The sequence below is a fragment of the Poecilia mexicana genome, unplaced genomic scaffold, assembly GCF_051168715.1.
Source record: "Poecilia mexicana isolate PSO_F unplaced genomic scaffold, ASM5116871v1 scaffold_16, whole genome shotgun sequence".
In the NCBI taxonomy this organism is placed as follows: Eukaryota; Metazoa; Chordata; class Actinopteri; order Cyprinodontiformes; family Poeciliidae; genus Poecilia; species Poecilia mexicana.
The window spans coordinates 9,092,341-9,113,956 of record NW_028263385.1 but is presented as its reverse complement, the minus strand read 5'-3'; the positions used below and the strand labels follow the sequence as shown (position 1 = coordinate 9,113,956).

The 21,616-nt window shown below is 39.6% G+C and overlaps 1 protein-coding gene across 1 annotated transcript; it reads right to left on the bottom strand.

The window, feature by feature from the left end:
- Positions 1–1,825: 1,825 nt before the first annotated feature.
- On the bottom strand, positions 1,826–20,447 carry stk40 (serine/threonine kinase 40). The gene is made up of 11 exons (XM_014996285.2): positions 20,213–20,447; positions 16,410–16,536; positions 15,863–15,948; positions 15,385–15,528; positions 13,834–14,058; positions 13,543–13,595; positions 8,920–9,035; positions 7,371–7,515; positions 6,957–7,076; positions 6,718–6,802; positions 1,826–6,329 (listed from the first exon to the last, which is right to left on the bottom strand). Exons 2-11 carry the CDS (start codon positions 16,525–16,527, stop codon positions 6,111–6,113), a joined length of 1,311 nt encoding a protein of 436 aa, XP_014851771.1. The 5' UTR covers positions 16,528–16,536; positions 20,213–20,447; the 3' UTR covers positions 1,826–6,110.
- Positions 20,448–21,616: the final 1,169 nt, after the last annotated feature.

Below are 21,616 nucleotides of genomic sequence, written 5' to 3'. Positions count from 1 at the left end.
AGATGTTCTCCCTCTTTGCTCCTCATGTGGGGGCCAATGTCTGTTTTAGGGGCCCCTTTTGTAGATCTGACAGCTCGCCAACAAAAATGAAGTTAATTCAGTGTCTGTTACGCAAACCGTAACGCTGCTAATCTCATCTCCTCCAGACTCTTGGGGGTACTTGTTGGAAAAAAGGAAGAGCCGGGTTTGTGGCTTTGTCTCAAGTTTTAGATGCTGCGTATAGGATCATGTTCCTTGGCGGTTAAAACTTTTTGTTTTTGAAAAACGGCTTCCCCCTAGCTTCACTCTCAGGTTCTGCATGTCATTAAACTTTTTGCCACTTAGAATGTTAAAGTTTTCGGGCTTAATGTTAACTGTTGTGCGATTCTGAAAAGACTTTAAAAAAATACTATAGAAATGTATAACCAGCATTTTATTACATGTGGCCTTCCCATTGCAGTTGTCTCAGTAGTTGATACCTTAAATATAGCAAATTTTGGTCTGGAGTGTCTAGCGAGGAGACATAAACCCTCAGCTGGAAACATATTCACACTCAACATCCATAAAGCACTCACTGACCCGCTGTGGCAAATGTGAGCTCAAATTTCTTGTTTCCAATCCTCTTTTTAAGAACCTCTACCAGTAAATTACTGACAAAAAGCTGTGACAATACTGCTACATAAGCACATCTGGAAATAAGTGGTTTCTGTTTATCCGTGTCCAACTAAATAATTCGCGCTCTGTCCTTGTGAAACTGAATATGTAATGCTCTCTGAGGTAATTACAGCAGAACATTGCAAATGTCTGACGTAGTCTTCAATGAACACTTGTTCTGGACACCATTTAAGCTGGGAAGGCCCTCAACGGCCAGCTGGTTGTGATTTCTGAGGACAAAGCATCTTTAGAACTTTGACCTCTAAAATCTCTGGACTTTCCCCTCATTCTCTCAAGTCTGAGAGGTTGGCTGGGCGACCGAATAGAAGCAGACGAGAACTCAAAGCCAGATGTAAGAAATATTAGAAACTGTATTACTGAACTTTTAATTATTAGGTATTGGCAAATTAATATTGATATTGTACCATTATTATTATTGCATTCACAGCAGAACAAAAAGACAAACTTAAAATTGAAAGTACATTTCTTCCAGTTGTTTTAAGGCAGATGTTTCATAGTTTTTATTTTGGTACTTCAAGAAATCCAGCTAAAAAAATAATCTGGCTGTAAAATATACTTGCATATAAAACCATGTGATTACTGCAAATTTAAAAAGTCTCCATTGCTTCTCCTAAATACTGAAATCATTGAAGGAGGTTTATTTTTTGTCAAAACAAAAATATCTGTTTGTCAGAGATTCTCGTGATGAGGGAGTCCATGTGTTGATTTCCTGGTCCCCAAACCTTATAATGAAAATAGCTGCCAAAAACAGTATCCATCTAAGGCAAGATATGGGTGTGGGTGTGTGTGTAGGGAAAAGGGGATCAGTAGTGAAACCCCACTGGGAACTACTGTTAGTCAGCAGAGGGTTTCCTGTTTGAGGTTTGCTTCGTTCTGACCCTTAACTGGAATCGCCATAGAGGAAATCTGTAGATGCACAAAGACTCATTCATCTTGCTCTCTCTTCACATTTTAAACCTACCAATACACCAACTGACAGTTTTCACTAAATGATCTCATTTATTTACCTCTACAGAAGGAAACATAAAGAACATTGTCCTTAAGGAGTTAATAGAAAAGAGAAAAAAAAAAACTGGTAAACTGCTTTTACCTTGACCTTAAGTAAATTGTTTTTAAGCATACTGCACCACCTAGTGGTAAATTATCAAAGTTCAGTTAGGACAAGACAAAGTTGAACGCTTCCATATCAAAGTTTATTGCTGACATGCATGTAGAGATCTGATGAAGTAGAAAAATATGTTTTTTTTTATACAAATGCGTTTATCTGTACAGGTAATCAGTTTTCCGTATTTAGATGCCCATATCCAACCAAGCAGCTCACAACACTTTGTGACTCCATGTTTCACATCCCTGCATTGAATTTACAGTTGGATCAGTCAGTAACATCTCAAATATGTACTGACAATTTTAACCAACACGTCTGCACTACTCACCCCGCTGGGGGAAGATGATCTGACAAAATGTTTTCTGGACTCGCCTTGCACATTCTGAGTTTTACTAATTTACCTCGTCGTACAAAGTATTTCCAGATTAAACATTGAGCATCGTACAATCTAAGAATCATTGGGGAGAGTAAAGAACAATTACTAAGGTGTATTTATTTCTCATGGTGATTGCATCAGACATTCCCAATGAATAGCCCCGAAATGTTAGCATTCAGTGGTGGCAATGGAGTTTTCTGATGAACCTAGACTACTACAATACTGCTGAATACCCACAGAATTCACATTGAGATGGGAGAAAGCCAGCGGCTCTCCAAGTTTCATTTTAAACTCTGGATGTGATGTTAGACGGCCAACGTGGCCCAAAGAACGAGTTGATCACCATGTGCTGAAACAGAGCTGGTAAGTCACAGGGTAGAGCTTTTGTACATAAAGTCTGACCGTCACAGTCATCATGGTACATTATTTACATACTGACCAGAGAGTGCAGCCTTGGGTTGGGGTTTAGGGATTAATGGCAACAAAAGATTTTCACTACAAAAACTCCTCCCGTAAATTAAGATGAGAAAATCCATGTATTATTATCATTTCTTTAAAAAATAGAACTATGCAAAAGTCAGTCTTATTAGTGTAGCTTAAGGTGACCACAAGAAAACAATTGAGTAATCCTAAGAGGAAAGGAAATGCTACTCTTTCACAAATGTGTCTGAGAAGGAAAAGGATTTGGATTGCTGAAGTGGAACCACTGTTTAAAGCTGAGCGAGCAAATAGCTTTGGGGCCTTGTTTTAAGGAGTTCTTGACTGTCTACAATCAATGTCTGTGATACAAGCACCAGTGGTTTGGAGAGGGAGGGTCTACACAAGTGAATAAATAAATCAACATGAAACTACAAGGAAAAATAGAGCAGTAAAAGACATTTAAAGAGACTCTATGTTCATGCAATTTGAATATAAATAGGAAAAAAAAAAGCATAGAAAGCAATAAAGCAAGTACCAATATGCAAAGGCAAGATGCACAGATGCCTAACAGTCACTGGTTAGTAGCATTGCCATGGTTTCAAAAATAGTTCTGTAAAAAACAGAATAATGCATCAAGCGAACCCAGAAACTGCACTTATAAACCTGTGAGTTTGTATTTTCATTTAACTACAGAATATTACAGTAATATTTATCTGTCACTGGCTGGGGCTCAGAGGGGCCCACATAGTGAGACAAGAAGAGCATGTACAAGGTGAGTTTGGGAGAGAAGAGTTACACCGCCTTGTAGACGTATTAAAACCCAGAATGTCCTCACATTTCAACAGGCATTTTAATGAAGTTACAATTGGGATCTGTGACACAAAGTCCATAACTAAAAAGGGAAAAGATTTTGAAAATCACACCATGTATTTTAAGTCCCACATTTTATTTAGTGGGACTAAATAAAATGTAATGCAGCCAATTGCCTTTAGAAATCATTTAATTTGAAAAGCAACCTGTGTGCAACTTAATCCCAGTACTAATAGGGTGTACTGCATTCTTTGACGGCTTTAGAAGTTTGCTAGTGAACATTGGGGAACAAATAGCACCACGAAGACCAATGAAAACAGCAGACAAGCCAGAAATAAAGGATATTTAAAGCACAGCATGGCTTTAAACAATATCCCAAGAGTCTAGTACAAACAACAAAGGGTTGGGTGGCAAGACTGTTGAAAGACAGGGTGACACAACAAAGGAGAGGACTAAAATTTGGGCTTTTTGGGATGCATGTAGCACCAAAATGTGGATCTACTGCATATTAAATCAGGGAGCTGAATCCAAATGTATGCCACAGGTCTAAAGATTTTATTTTTGGTAACACTTCATTTGAAGGGGGGTGAATAAGACTGTCATGACACCGTCATAAAGATGACATAACATGTCATGAACATGAATAAGCCTTTATGAATATTTATGACTGTTGTCATAAAGCGTCATTTGGTAAATTATGACACTTATTACAAAGTTGACATTATTCAAAATGTCTTTGTTATGACAACTTGACATTAACTAAGAAATCATTGCTGTTTAAACTTTACCTTTAATAACATAAAATTACCTAATTTTTAAAGTGCAATCAGTAATACTTTTATAACAAATTTATATTAGTAATGATTTCTTGGTTAATGTCAAGTTGTCATAAAGACATTTTGAATAATGTCAACTTTGTATTAAAAGTGTCATAATTTACCGAATGACGCTTTATGATAACAGTCATAAATATTCATGAAGGCTTAATCATGTGCATGACAGGTGTTATGACATGTTTATGACTGTGTCATGACAGTCTTATTCACCCCCACTTCAAATAAAGTGTTACCTTCCCCCCAAAAAAATGTATCCTTTAACTTCACAACAAAGAACTGCTTTGTGTTGGCTTAGCATATGAAAACCAATGAAATATATTAAAGTGTGTAGATTTTGTGTGAAAAAGGGGTAATAATACGTCTGAAAGGAGATGTATATGATCTTTTTCAACTTAAAGCATTCACGTCATTCCCCCCTCCCCCCAAAAAAACAAACAAAAAAGCAACAAACAAAAAAAAAAAAAAAAAAAAAAAAAAAAACATCCAGTCAAGCCCTACCTCAGCAGAGCCTGGTCTGTGTTTCACAGTGTCTGCCATAGAGGCAGGCCAGATAACAGGACACAACAATAAGTGGAGGATAGCTTAAAGGGTCAGAGAGTTTCAGCTTCATACACCCTTGTTTGTCTGGCCCCAGCCTACACACACAGCATGCACACTTCCAGATACTGCAGATTCATCAAAATGAAGAAATGACTGTTCACATTCACACAGAGAAAAAACAAACAAACACTTTTCCCATGATTGGTTTTGATAAGAAGACATAGGGAAGCTACCTGGAAGTCAAACAATTCTAAATGAGTCTGAAAGTACCAGTTTCCTTGGCTAAGAAAAAAATTTAAGACAGGGTTTTTGGCAACGGAAACGTGACGGTGCCAGATAGTCATTGTGGCGGCACTGAGGAAGAGTTACCATCATCAATATAACTTGGCCTCATTTAGTTCTTGGCATTGGGACTCCCAGGTACCTCACAATAGCTGCCGAGGTGCTAAAAAGATTTCCACAGGGATGAGAAAGAAGCAGGAGACGATGCAGAGCGTGAATTTCAACGTAAGCTTTGATATACAAATCTTTCTTCAATGAAACTACTGAGATAAAATGCTACTTATTCAGGTAAATAAAACAAAGCTTATTCAGATTTTTTAGAAACCGCCTACAACGGTTTTAAAGCAGTTTCACTCCAACTGAAAACATTAATGCTTTATGCCACTGGTGGGTTGAGACTTGGTTGTTACAATCCCTTGCCTCAGAACTGCGAGTATGGTTTAGAAACAGACGGACAGAGACGGAGAGGTAGATTGATTTGAAGAGTTATGGTTAGAACAATGCAGGAAAAAAATCAGAGAGAGGGAGAGAAAGAGAGAAAAGGAAGGTGGAATGGAGGTATACATGAATGACATCTGTGATCAAGTGACTGGACTTGAGGAAATTCCAAACCATGGTGAAAAGAGGGGGGGTTGCTACATGATTCTGGACCTGTATTGCTCAGGGAAGCCAGAATGGATGGGAAAGTTTTAGAGGTGCAAGGAAGAGGAATCAGGGGTTAATAGTTTCTTCAACACTGCAGGCAGAACCTCATCAGCACCGCGACACACCATGCCAACGAGTTTGATGCACAGTGACTAACAAGTGGGCAAAGAACCTTTGAGTCGGGAGTTCCGTGTCCAGGCCAGAGATGATCCAGATTGGGAAAGTGAAGCTCTGAGATGTGAATCTGCTCTGGTACCCGACTATGCGCCTGCTCCACTTAGCTTACTAAAATCCCAGTATGCATCTGTCTGCTTGCCGGCTCAGGAAGATCTTCCTGTGTGCCAGTTCAGTTTTGGGAATTTTTCTCCCAAGTTCTCTCTGGTCTCCATGGGTGTATTTAGTTCCCAGGGAGGCGTAAGAGGTTGATGTGGCTGGTCGAGGGTTATTTCCGGAGGAATCGTTGAGCAAGGGCAGTAGCGTCGAATGGACTGACCGGTTGGGCATCGTGACCCAAACGTCTGACAGGTGGGATGTTGCCAAACTGCCGCTTGGTGAGAAAGCTCTTGGCTTCATGAATAGTGTTCTTCTCTTCAGCCAGCAGCAGCTGCTGGCGCATGTAGTTCTCAAATTCGTACTGCGAAGACTCTTCGATTGCCTTGGCCTGTGTTGAAAAAAAAAATCAAATTCCGCTCAATGTGCTGCAGTTACTGCACTAATACACATGGAAAATATGTCTAAAAACTGTACCATTTGTTCATTTTAGTTATAGATAAAAAAGCTCCCACTGAGCAAGATGTAGAACTCTGACATTTTCTTCAATGTTTTTACATTTTGTCACTTGAAAACCAAAACCTTGCAGCTTAAGCCAACATTGTTTGGACAGATTTTATTTATGTGTATACGAGAAAAGCAGTGTGAATAAAAAGCTCAGTCTCATTTTCAGGGTTTCATTCATTAAAAAAAATTGCAAATCATGCTTGGCTTCCCTTCTTCACAATAAAGGATTACATTTTGTTGAGAAAACCTGTTCTCTTTTTTTAATATCTTACCTCCTGTAAATGTTCTTGGTTATTGACCTGATCGTCAATATCTGGAACTACCTGTAGAGGGCCACTCATCGATGAAACCGACTGCCTGTGATTGAAAAAACACCACAATATGATTAACTAATTAACAGAAACAAGAGTTTAATATGAAGTATGTGAACTGCTATGATAACTGGGCATGATATGCAACACATCCTGAGTAAGTTCAGTTTTTTCAGACAGCCAGCAGGTGGTGCAGTTACCATGAAGCAATAATGGCACTGAGTGACTCTAGCACTTCTCCTGCAGCCAGCCTCTGCTGAGGGTCCAGCACGAGCAGCTTTCGAATGAGGCACACCGTGTTCTCAGACACACGACCGTCTCTGAGGTGGGGAGAGAGCGTAGAAGGCGGTTATTTTAACCAATAAAAAAAAAAAATAAAAAATTGTCACAGATTTAGCAAAAACATTTGGAAAATCCTTCAGTGCTACACAGGATGCAAATAGAAATCTTTAGTAAATCAAGAACTTAGGAAAAGAAGCCCACAAAAATAAACAAGTCTTAATGGGAGATGTTTTGACATCAGTTTAACTGAATTTGTCATTGACTTGACTTGCTTAAAGTTGTGAATGAATGGATGCAGAGTTCCCTCAGCTCCGTTTCAAATTAACACTCACTCTGGAATAGAGTACTCTGCAGCCTTGATTTTGCGGAAGAGTTCTTGAGGTATGCTGTCATAAAAAGGGAACTGGCCATACAGCATGGTGAACAAGACAACGCCGAGGGCCCACATGTCGCTGGGTTTACCGCGGTATGGGCGACCTGGGGACAAAAAGGAGAGGGGCATCTCAGTTTTTGTCAAAACGCACGCAGACGTACAGATAAAATTATCCAGACACACACAACACAGAGGGCGACATTATTTTACTGTAATGACTGATTGCTTCCTGTTTTAACACAGGCGTGACCAAACATTCAGCGAGTTCAGTCCCTGTCAAGTCACGGGGTTTTAATGATTAACAAAACTGGCAAACACGACGTGCATGACTCAGCATTTATGATGCTTCCTTGAAATCCGCAACTTTTTAAATGTGGAGAGCCGCTTGTTAAAGCAAACAGAGGCAATCAAGCAGCTGTGTATGTGGAGCTGATGAGGCTGTAGCATCATAGGTTGCTCTTTACCATAGGCGGTGTTGTTCCAGCCAGAGAGGCGGCAGCAACAGCAGTCGGCAATTATATTCAAGCTTGTGTCACACATACACAGGCGGGGGATGGGAGTCGATGGGAGTAGTTTCCCTCTGGTGAGTCATCAGCGGATGAGTCACTGAAGCTCTGTTTAATTGTGTGCCTGTCACGTTATGCTGATATGTACGCAGAGCTTTTATCTGCTGTTTGAACTGCTGGACAGGCTGCAAGATTGATATCATTCTAAAGTCAAGACAACATCCAGGATGTTGATCAGGAAATGAATATTCAAACGAATGCAACTATGGCTTTCTACAGGAGAGCATGGCCGAGCACTGATGTTGCCAATTAGGAGTACAGGAGGTTTTCCTCATGTTTTTCTATGTATGCTGATGGCTTTATGTGGGAAAAATGGGACATCGTCATGAACACCAAAACAAAAAAACAAGACAAAAACTAATTCTGGGTACTGCAGTTCACAGATTGCAACACAACTTCCGTGAAACTACTTAAACGGAAAATCATGCAGAGTTTCAATATTACGCAATTCTACAACAAAAATCCCAGGATTGTTTCTGGAATCTAATAAGTTTAACTACAATATTTGATTGACAAGGATCCAGTACATTTTAAAGGCTTTTTTAGTGAAGAAACACATTCCACTGTAGTTTGATTCAACAGTGTAACAGATTTGTACACCATGTAGGTGTTTTATGCTTTCAATTTCAAACTTTGATACACAACTTTCTGTTTTCATGATTTCACAGATGGAGCAAAAAGCATCTGCCCAGTTGAGATTTGTTTTCAGTTTTCTCTCCACAAATCATAAAACTGTTAATCAGCACTGTGGCAAAAAGCATTTCACTATTTTTTCCACTATAAAACTGCAGAATACAGAGAACAATCTGAACTGTATTAGACATAGGTTATCAGAATATGTCAAACCCAATGTGTACACTGGCAGCATTTATTTCCTTACTGGAAATCTAAACAGCAACTTCTTCAAGCAAGATTTTACATTGGACATAATTTTCCACTTACCACTTAATACATCAGGACTAATGTAGGCTGGGCTGCCTCTCTGGTCTTTCAGCAGGTCATCCTCACTCACCAGATGCTTTCCCAGGCAGAAGTTAGTGATGGTAATGCGGTGTGTCCTGATAAACAGAAAGAAAAATTTTAATATCCACTTTTAAATTTATAGCTAAGTCAACATAAGACGGTGAATGTATTAGGGAGCACAACGGCCTTTCATGGTACACAAAAAGCCATCAAATATCTATGATGCTGTAGTTTCAAAACTGCCAGAACACTAAACTTTAAGAACCGTACGATGGAAAAATACTTTTAATGGGGTGCCAGAGTGACCGAAGTTTCTCTGGCTGCATGGACCACATCTAAAAACTACTGCACTTTACTAATCTAGATACAGCAAAGACACATCTAGGTGAAGTTTAAACTGAGTATCAGAAGAAGGAGGGAAAAAAAGCATTTAATTCATAGAGAAACACCAAAAGTGGACAATAACAGCCCGGACAAATTTTGCCTGGTCACATAAGTCTCATTTTAGCTGCCGCATTTAGCCGGAGGGATCAGAATTTGGTGCAAAGAAGATGAAAGCATGGATCATTTTAGGACTATTTGTACCAATTAAGAATCTTTTAAACACCATGCTCAACCCGAGTATTAATGCCAACTAAATCCATCTTTATAACCACAGTACAGCTATCAAATCATCCAACTGGTTTCTTGTGAATAACAGAATTAAACTTCAATGACCTCCACAATCACCATCAAATCTGCAGAAACTGAGCAATAACATGTCAGCATGAACAAAAATCTATTCAGAGAAGATGTTGCAGTTCTAAAGGCAAATTCAGAACTGCCTTTCTGGCAATACTAGCAATGTGTACCTAATAAAGTGACCAGTGAGTGATGTTTCACCGTACATGCTAGTTGAAATTAAAAGAAAAACCGAAACTATCTGAGCTGACTTTTAAAGTTAGCTTCAGTTCTCTCTGACAAAGACATGTTTTTGGGTAGTTTTAGTCTGTTTCTCACTGGGTTAGTCACACACAAAGTACTTTCTAACCTTGTAATTAACCCATTTCAATTGTTTTGATGCAAAGTTTTACAGAAATGCACAGTAAGGCATCTTGAATGAACTTTAAATTTGCAAAGAATGTGAACTTCTCATATTTTGATATAAAAGGCATTGTTATTGTGCTTTGTCAAATTACTGGTTGAATTCATAAAGGATCAAGGCAATGTAGTGCCTTAAAACTGATAAGACTTTTAATAATTTGGTGACTGCTGAAATGTGTCACTAGGAATTGGATCAAAGTAAATTTACTTTGCTCAGGATCGAGTGCAACCTGACTATCTTGAAACTGAGGCCTTTTCTGTAGAGGGAAAAAAGGTTGCACTTTGACAAACATATGAGTCAACCTGTGGCTTATGATAATTGCTGCAATGACTAAGCCTGCACAGTGATGTGTTGGAAACTGATTTTATATAAGCTGCAGAAGATTTGAAATGTATACACAACCATGCAACATGATATGCATCCATAATCACTCCCATGCTGAAGTAGAGCACGCTGAAATGGTCTGAAAAGACACACAAACCAAAAAGAAAAAGAAAAAAAAAAAAGAAGAGCTGTCACCCTCTACAGCCTGGGTATTCTCCACATCACGCTTTTCACCCACATCCGCTTTCTAAAAAGCCTGAGGTCAACAGCTTCCCCTATTCTCTCTCACTTTCACACCCTGGTCCGTCGCACACATTCGCCGCTCCCGTAAAGGCACCTCAATCCCAATCTCGATGAATACTGACTGACAACATAAACCTCACTGTGGAAAACTGACACTACGTGACATACAGCTTCTTATGAGATTTACCCCTTCTGAATATTTTTGCAATAAATGCTTCCAACCATAGATGGCCTTATGAGTTAACTGAGGAATGTGCAAAGCTTCAAGGACTCTCCTTTATGAACGAGTCTCTTCAATTGTGCTTTTGTCTGCGAGCATCACGACCCAGGCTTCTATTCTTGCACCGGAGATTGGATAAATGAGATTGCATGTTCGCCTTGTGAGGCAAGGGTCCCTGAGGACAGTGGATAGACCACGCCGTCTCCGCTTCCTGGTCACATGACTCCGGTCAGGAAACCAGAGACCTAAACAGCCCAGATGACTTCTCCTTTCCGGCCCGTAATAAAAATACATGTGACGAGAAGCGAGGTTAATCACAGGGCAACTTCTACAGCAAGCATCAGTTCTCAGAACTGGCCATCACTTGAAGGGTTTCAATCACATGCAGGCTTTAGATGAGCAACAGCCAAAAGAAAAGGTGCCATCATAGACATAGTCAAAAATCAGCACAACTTTGTGAAACATACATTCTTGAAATTCAATTGGGTGTATCAGAATATTATACAACATATCCAAAAGAATTACATTCTACATATAGGAAGTCATTAAAATTTAAAAATACCCAATCAGTGGCTGTGCAGATTGATTTATCACATCCTGCTTTCACAACAGCTGGCTCTGGGAGAGGAAGTCGCATCATTTCTTGCACAAAGTGCTGATGTTTTCTGATGCCTTTGGTGCATTTCCCAGAACTCTGACAAACAGGGGAGGTGAGTGGCGTTTGATTGAGTAAGCCTCTAAATGGTCAGTTTTCCCACACACACTGTCTTTTCACATACACACACACACGCACACGCACACACACACACGTTAGCCAGGAGAGTCCAGTACATGGTGAGAAAAAACAAAAAAAGTGGAAGACCAAGAAAATGGGTGGCTGTGTTAAAAAGAAAAAGCAAAACACAGCGGAAAGAAATTATGACAATTTGTGTGCACATGTAGGTAAGTGAGTTTGTGTGTGAGTGACTTGCACTGCAGTGAGTCAGCTCTGAGCTATTGAGCCTTTGGCATGTCTCTCCTTTGTCTCCAGCTGGGACGGAGTGTTCCACACATCTACTCTGCTCCCCTCCACCCGCATCTCCTGGCCAAAACACTATTTCATCACTATTGCCGCTACTTCTTACTACCGCTGCAGGTAGGAAGAACCAGGACAAAGAGGATAAAAAAGACCTTGTTGCTTTCCAATGCACATAGCAAGCTTTAATGAATTTATAAAAAAAAAGAAAAAAAAAAAAGAAAAGAAAGAAAAACAACTTTCTTTTGGATTATCATGATTGTCAATTCTTGCTGGAGATGTAAGGTTAATAAATATTTGTAAAAGAAGGTGACTTTATAGTGCATGCACACAGGCTACTTACTGACATTCTTATCTCTAACAATAACAACCAGCTTAATTCACCACATGTGCACGCAAACAAGGAATTTGACTTCAGTTACGGTTTGCACTCAAATACATACAATATGTAAAAAGGAAAAATAAAAAGTTAACATTTTTCATTCTGGCTTAGAGCAAGGGAGAACAACATTTCAGTAGAAAGGATGAATATAACACTGCAAAGATGCTGGAATCTTGGATTATTTATATTAAAACTGATGTTTTTAATAATGCAAGCCAAATTAAACACTGATGTACAAGATGATAAAATAGTTAGCAGTAAGGCTACAAAAATATCTCTTGCTGATCTTTTATATCATCGTTCCAAAAAATATTAAACCAGCTAAAATCTGCATAGGCAGGTCACAGGTTTGGAAAACTGGAGATTGGTAATTGGCTACAAAATTCTGATTGCTGCATCACTTTATTTTTTTTGCATGAAGAATCTAAACAAAGCTGTAAGGAAAGCCCAATACAAACCTGCGTCGTAGCTCTCTAAGAGCAACTGACAGACCAACACAGCAGAACTGCTCACAGTGGCATAGGCTTTTTGTGTAGGTTGAAAATACATTCTACAAAGAGGTATAAATCAAGCTAAAGTGAGCGTAGGAACAAAGTGAGTGTGCGTCAGCTTTAGTCATTCAGTCATACAAAAGCAACACCCTCAACAGTTCAAATGAAGTCTGTAAGATAATCCACTTGTTTTTAAAGTTAATTTGCATTAGAATTTAATGCAAATTCTAATTTTAATACTCTTCTAAGCATTAATTAAGTAAATGGCAGCCAAATTTAGAAACATTCTCACAGTGAGGAAGAGTGGTTCTCACCATTTGAATACAAGCCTTTCATATCCCTTGCGCATGAGTTGGTGAGAGGGAGTTTATAGATGAGTAGTTTTCCATCCTGCACGTCTAATCTGAGCTGCAGCACTTTGACCTGAGGTGCACTCAACGGGGTCTTCTGTGCATTACTAAATTACTCATACACCCCCAGACCCAAACACTTTCCCACTGAGATCAAAGCAGAGGCATATTCATTGTTTTGTTTGGCACCAGAGTCCATTTTCAAAACTCTGACCATGGGGAATGAATCATCTATCGTTACTCAACACCCAGACACATTTGAGCACTAGAAAGCAAGACTTCAGGTTCCTGAGTGTAATTTCACTTATAGTCAAATAATGTGGCCTCTGTGTGGGTTTAAAGCTTAATACACACACTGGATCCAAATTCTGGGGTCCAGTCAGCCATCAGGAACAAGACTAACAGGCTAAAACAGCAAAACTAGCACAATAGGCAGCGTTATTCAGCATGACTTGACCGACAATGCGGGATGAGTGACCTAGCGTCGACTTACCGTTTGTTCAGCACCATATTTCCCAGCTTGAGGTCTCTATGCACAATGTTTTTCTGCAGGCAGAAAAAAAAGAAGTATGGTCACATTGTGCTGAATGAATCATTGACAAAACAAGAATTAGTTTCTGGGAGTGGCACACGAGCCTTGGAAGTGAGTAATCAAAAAAATGTGCATCTAACAAACAACAACAAAGAACACTGTAGCATGAAAATTTTCTACATTGATGAAAAATTGAAGAAAGTGAGCTGATTTTGTTGCACATGTACTCTTTAGTAGTGTAGTAAGACCAACCTTATGGAGGGCCTCCACCACACGCACAACATCGTAGAAAATGACAATAGCTTCACGCTCGCTCAGTCTCTTCTCCTTTATGACATAATGCTGGAGGTTTATTAGATCTGCCGTCTTGTCACTGAAATCGTGAGCGCAGAGGCAGTCCAGGACGAGGCAGATCCGCTTCTTCATCTTACGAACTTTGTTGGCTTCCATGTCCTCTACTATTTCATAGGCGCGATCCTGAATCCAGAAACAAGTGCAGGAAGTTAGCATGGGGAGGGTGTTCACTTTATTTAATTTGACAGAGCAAAATTTGAAATCTATTTGTGGAATACAATCAATGCAACCAGTGAGATTTCTCAAAGCAAGTATCTACAGTTAGATAGAAAAGTCTTTGATCTTGGCTGGTGACCAGAATCTGACTATTCTTGGCTAATACAGAAAAAATGTTCTGGTTTCTCCTAATAAACATTCAACCTGTTTGTCAAGGGGATATTAAGGAAATGTCAAAGGGAAGTTACGAGTCTAAATTCTCAAGGAAATAGACATAGAGAATGGTGTTAGTAATGTAAGCCTCAGTACATTAGATACCTCCTGTATCAGGAGGTTTACAGGTCAACTCCATGTTTATTTTTCCCCAGTTGTCTAAAGTACTAGTAAAACTTGTTGTACAGGGTCTCCTCTCTCACGCAGCATCTCTGGTCCTTATTTAAATCATTAATAATTGTCCTGGACAGGAAGGCTAGAAAAGTACATTTTCAATCCTGCTAATATATCTTATTTTATTATTGTTCAAGAAAAATCTGAATCACAAAATCTGCATGTCCAGCATCTGATAAGAATAAGATATCTCCACAGTCAGTGTGAGAGAATATGATATAAAAAAAAGATGAGAAAGATCATTCCTATTCTTAAAACTCAAGCTAATGTAGACTCACCATTTGTTTCCCATTGATTTTTGTATCAGGTTAACAGTTTTTTTTTTTTATGCAGCCAGCATCTCTGGAAGAATGAGCAATGAACTGGTTCACAGACAGCAGAGATGAACTATAATAATCTAATCAATATGGCAGACCTAAATTAATCAGCGTGCACGCCTTAATGCTGCTATTATAAGGACACTGAAAGTGAAACGGAATGTGAATGAAAGACAAACAGAGAAGACTGAATCAGAGCTGACGAAACAACAAAGTTAAAGGAGAAGGCAGATGGGGCAGCAGGTGAGGAAGGGGGAAGGGTTGCTGTGAACAGAGAGCAGCCGATAAATATAGCTCTTATTGTATTTCTACTTCTCTACTGAAACAACCTTTATAAGGAAAGTACAGGCAGCTGGCTTGAGCTATGACAAACTTGTTTCTCCTAAAGTTGAACTAATAAAATCAAACTGTTACTTGCTCTGGTGTTGTTAAATATATTCATAAACAAAAATGATTGAAAAGAGGCTTTGGCAGAGAGATAATGCTGTATTTAGAGTATTTAATCACATTATTCTAAAGAAAACAATAACACTCTTTGTTTATTCAACTAAAACCTGCTACGATATGTAGGTTAAGTGAAAAAGTCTACCTGAAAAAGGCCATGATGATGAACCACACCATCCTGGTTGTGCAGCAGAGAAAGGAGAGAGTATTCTGTATGCAGCAGCATCTTCCCCTGCCGCTCCTCCTGGGTTTCCCCCGCAGAGTCCACTCGCTCCTCCAGCGTCAGGATCTGCAGAACAGAGCAAAAATTAAACACCAGAAAATCTAAATGGATTCAAACAATAAATCATAGTCCGGGGATTGTAGTGATTAAACACTGACATTTCCGAAGCAATGTTTGCTTTAGAAGCCCTGTGATTGCTTAAAACCTGCTGGATAATCCCAGTAAACACTGAACCTGGCTCATGTTTGCTTGTTTTTGCCAAAATTGAACAAAGGGCAATAAAATCTGCACTGTGAAAAAGTCTGAAGTTCAGATGCTTAAAATTTGCCATGATAATGAGGGTTTTGAAATAACTGCAATTATAGGAGAACATGAAAATACCTGAATATAACAGACTTACTTTGAGCTGATAGAAGTCATCTGTGCCATCTTTCCTGGCCAAACACTGGACTATACTTGGTACTGGCGAGTTGCCCAGGCGAGGTCCTGCAAGGACGAGAAAAGGAACAGCTGCTTGACCAAAAGGCATTCTACGCCACTGGTCTGTTTGCTCTTCCCAAAACTCATTAAGGGCAGCGTGTGCAGGTATCCATTAACACCCCAAGTGCAATGTTTTCTTTGGCAAAGTATCTGGTAAACAATGCAGGAGCTCTAATGCAGAATGCACACACGCTTCAGAGAATAGGAAAGGAATATATGATACTGGAGGAAAGAAAGAAGAAAATGCCCCAGCATAGACTTCAGCCTTTCTGGCCGATGTCATGAGGATCAGCAAAATTCTTCAAATTCCTGTCTCAGGCATGTGTAAGTCCACAGTGTACTCACACAGGCACCCTGCAACTTATGTACAGAGATGGTTTGGCTGAATTATCTGCAGGTTATGCAAGGTAGCTATACACACTGTATTTATTTATCAATTCCCCTTTAAACAGTAGTAGCTTCCGTACCGAGGATGAAGGGGCCGGCTCTCTTGGCGTTACTGCCAGATATCCCAGGACACTGCAGCTTACTGGCCCTGCCTGATGTCTCTCCAGCCCCCCTCTCTGACGAGCGCCGTTTGGACATACTGGAGCTCTGCAGGGAACAAATCTGATTAGTTCATGGGATAAAGATAGCCAAGTAAAAGGGAAAGTACACATGTGACAAGAACAACAAAAACTCAAAATGACTGAGAAAAAAAATTACAAATAAGCTTTAATAAACGGCATTCATAGATCTAAACATAAGGATACTTCAAGCTTCAGGGCAACCAGTTAAATGAGAGGACACTGGTTTGTGAACCGAGGTTAAAAGGGCTAAAGTTCATGGCAGCTCCACCCAGTCCATTTCAAATCTCCCTCCCCTCACATTTACACACCTCAGTGTGAATGTGAGGCCATTACAGCTCCATTTAGAATAATGGCTGCTGGCGTGAAGGCCTGCACCTCAGATCCAATCTCTACATTAGGCAGTGTGCTTGTCACAATCTGCAATTTAAAATAGAAGGCCCTTGAATGCAAATGCATGACTCTAGCAAGACAGGAACATTTTCATTTGCCCCTCTAATCCTGAGCTTTTTTCTTGCAGCAGTTTAGAAAAATCTCCATGCTTTTTAATCTGCGCGCTTTATTGCAGAATCTGTGCAAAGAGCTTATCTGTCCTTTAAACATGAATGCATGTTTTAACATGACCAAAAATTTAAAACGCCAAGCCATTGCACAATAATAAGGAAGCAAGATTTAGATGCCAGCAGAGACAGCGACAGTGTGACACATTGTCATTATACAAACTACTCTAACCGGCACAGCGGTTCTCATCCACCTCCCAGAAATCAGAGAGCGAGAGGTATGCTGTGTTTACTGATACCAAGGGCCAATGTGATGAAATGCCATCCGTTTCCCGTAAAGGGGAAGTAGAGCCTTAACCGAGAGGAATGATTCATCCTGCTGTCGTCCCAAGTTTTCATTGAACAGAAACGTGTCAATGTTCGGATAATAATCTTCCCAAAATGTCAAACAGTTTCCCCGTGCATTCCCAGAAGGCACGGGAAGCTACAGGAGAGGAAACGTAGCGTGTATAGTCGTACTAAGATGACTTAACGGTGCGGAAACAGAATTTGAAAGTTCTTACCGGAAAAATATTTGTTCAAACCAACACACATCACAAATGATGCATTAAACAGGGTGAGAGAGATAAAACATGTCACACAAAATTTTGAAACTGTGTTGTATAACTGTGCAATCCCAGAGTTTCTTTTCTGATAAATTAAGAAACCTTCCTGTTGCAAAACCAACTGTGCACCGTTTTCTAGTTGGGAATCTGGGGCACGGAGGAGGTAGGACAGTTGGCTGTTCAGTGAGGGCTAGTACAAATTCTCACTTCCATGAGGCTTTTTGTGATCCCAGACAGCAGACAGTGTCATCATCATGTCTCTCTCCCATCTGTCTCAGTTTCTGCTAGTCATCACCCACGGAGTCTGATGAGCTGAGGTTTTCTGACAGTGTTTATGGCGCAAGTCAGAGTGACACCAAGTCACGCTGGGAATAGTGGGATAGCATATTACTCTAGAGGACACAAAGAAGCAGTTCAACAGGTAGGACACTTCATGCTGTTGCTTTAATGTTTAATGAAGCAGATGATGCGAATGATCAGGTGACTATAGACGTGGTGGACTTGAAATTAAACAGAGATGAATACTGGAATCAGAACATTTTCCCCAATTCTGCAATTTAAATAATGTTTTCCCATGTTCATTAAATGCATGATAAGCAATTAACATCTTTCTCTCTGAAACAACATTTTTACTCATTAAAATCAGATAAAAAGAGGTGTATGCTTTAATGCATAAAATGGGATAATACAGTAATTCAAATATTTTCACTTGTGTTAAAGTCCTTAAAAATGACCACTGGAACCAATCAGAAGGAATTAAACATGTAAATAAAATGCCCCAATCAATGTGGGAATGATCAAAACTGGCTGGTTTTCCCCCCAAATCCTGAAAAATGTTTTTTCCCCCTCCTCCATAATGCACACAAACTAAAAAGACTCCCACACTAGAAAAACATAGACCAGGACTGTGTACTTTAGTGCAATTTATTTAATGCCCAATAGAAATAAAGGGTGGGGACAAATGTTTTAAGGCATCATTTTGAATAATTCAATGCCTTGATCACAGAACATTTAGTCATTTATGAGTTAAAACCTTTCGGTCAGACATCAAAGGGAAGCACAAATCTGTATTGGTCAGAAAAGACCCGCTCCTATGTTAAATGCAAGGTGGGCAGTTTCAGTTTACCCACATGATTAATAATATTTAGAGATGCAACAGTGAGTCAGCCAGATGAACTGATCTGTGACCTGCAGATTATGGACTTGGATTTTACATTTTTGCTAACTTTAATAAAACTAAAGTAAAGGTTAAAGCAATGTGCTTTAAAGCATAAATAGGGATCATCTTCAGAGCTGCACATTTCTTCTCTGATGTGTCATAGTTCTTGTACATGCATGCCAATCATTATCCTGGATTTAAAACAACCAACTCAATGACATAAATGCATAACACACATAAGACAGGCTCATCGTCTGCCAGCTAAAGAACCTGCTGCAGAGTTATGAAGCCAAACCTAGACACATATGAAAAAAGCAAAAGGTCGATGCAACCAACTCCTGCATGCTGACCTAAATGACATCAGCTTGATGACAGCATATGCAGCTATCCTTTTCTAACACTGCTGCAACTCTCTGCACACAGCCAGTGGTCTGGCAAATAGGACTGGCTGTGACTGTACCAGAGGGAGGACATGAACAGATCCAGCCTCTGAATCATATCACACGAGAAGAGGAGAGGAGAGACACACGCTGCCAGTGCCCACAAGAAATGTGGGCTTCCTTAAATAGTATCAGAACAAAACAACCACGTAGGTGTCTCACGACTCACCTACTCAGACTCAATGCCATGTGTCTGGGCACTGCAAGAAAAAGCTGCACATTCATATCTCACTTGCACACATGAGAAAGAAACACATTTCAGGTCAATAAATCCCAAAATGTCCCGCTTTTGGATCCACAAAGAATGCCAGCTCACACACTTTTCCTCAACTGTAGACCCCATTCATCATTCCAATAACAATGCCCTTGACCACACCGCCACGCAAAGGTCACGCCATAAAACCACTTAACAAAATTATTGCAACAGCACAAAGACTGCCATGCATTGCTTGGTGCCATTTTGGGTCCACAAGGTCTGGACACACTGTTCTGGCAGCGTGCTGTGTAAACCGAACGAGTCGTTGAGTAAAGCGCTGACGTTACGCCTTGCAAGTTGGACACAAGCAGCTCACAACTTGAACAGCAAAGTGTCAGCGACAGATATCACGTAGAGTTTATATCATAAACACAGGCCGTGTTTTATTTCTGTAAAATATAAGCTAAACTATAATTAGTGCATAAACGAACTCAGGTGAAGCCAACTCCGTTTCTCGGCCAAATACGTTACAACAGCCCGGGACTCACGAGCCACACAAAGGGACATACAACACAACAAGGAGCGGGGTGCAAACCTCACACAGCCGTTGTTAGCATAAGAACGTTTGACTAAAATGCACCATGGAGGTTTAAATATGGCTGTTGGCGAGCTACGTTCCAGCCAGGGCAAAGCTGAACTCTGTCGGGGTGCTGGGAGGCCATTTAAACAAAGTACGTTCAACGTTACAGCTGGCTCACGGTGAGAGACGAAGCTAGATAGCAACGGAGTCACAGCCTCGCTTACCTCAAAGCCAAAACCGCCGGCTAAGATCTGCGTTGTCCTCTTAAAATATCAACATTTCTCAGGCGAACTCTGTGGTGGGTGTACGGAGCTTCTCTCTCAACCGGGAGAAGCTTCGGGGGTTTAAGTTTCGCGTTGTTTAGCCTCTATTACTGAAATGAGCAATTAAGGAAAAGCCTCCGCTTCTCGCTGATCGCATCTTTCCACAGCGACAGCACCACCTGACAACGGAAATGACGCACAAGAACGTTTGATTGACAGCTCCGTCTAACCAATGACAGTCGTTGTTTCTCTGTGAATGGCCGTGCCCTGATGATGAAATTCTCAACATAATAAAAAAAAAGTTGCTAAATGAAACCATGACATCATGGGACTTCTTATTAGAGCTATTTGCCAAAATTAATAAATTTTAATTCAGACATCATTTGTCTTTTATAACACGCCATGGTCAACTTTTCAGTTTGAATTTTGATATTTTGTTGCATTGTTTGAATTGAATTCTTGCTGTTTTGGCTTTTTGCTGACGTTTTTAGACAAATGTTTATTTTAAAGAAGTTTACATGCATTCTGTACTAAATGTTTGAGCTATTAGCTATTAGACAATTTAACAATAGCAAAACACGTTTGGGAGGAGAGCGTCTAAAATTTCACTATGTAAATCTTCAGAGGTCTTTTAAGCCACATTTTTTTGAAAATTATCTTGTCTGCTCAATACTTGAGGACTGATTTCTTAAGTGGACGATGACTTGCCTTGGGCATTTCACATGTCATCCAAAACAGTTCTCAAGATTGATGTTCACATTTATGTCTACATGCCTTTCAGAGATATATGTTGTTTGGACACATTCTGATCCAAATAAAGGTGGATCAAGATGATTTTTAATTCACAACAAGTTTTCCTGTAAAACTGATGAACAGGTACATCCTAGTAGGGATCTTAGACAAAGTCTGGCTCAAATACTGTTCAATTTCCTGTAATATGAATGCAACTTTCATGCTGCAAGAACTTTGTGAAAATATGTCAGGATTTGCTTTCTAACATGTTTGGTAATGCCAGAATCAGGGGATTTTTCTTTACCTCAAGTCACTCTTTAAGTCTTTTTAAGCTTGCAAATGCATATTTCAAACAATTAAATTCAACAATTATCTTGTATCTTTTACATACAAGTACAGTAGCATGTTTATAGATAAAATATTTGAGTGTATTCTCAAATATTGTTTTTTTTTTCAAATTAGATAACTGAAATAAAATAAAAACAAATGCACTCTCTTAATCCTCACTCAAAAGGAGTAAACATTTCACAATATAAACAAACATTTGAAGGACGTTTTTCTGTGCTTCAAAAGCACATGCTTTTTGATTGTTATCTTATCATTATTATTATTATACCCCTTTCTTCCACAAAA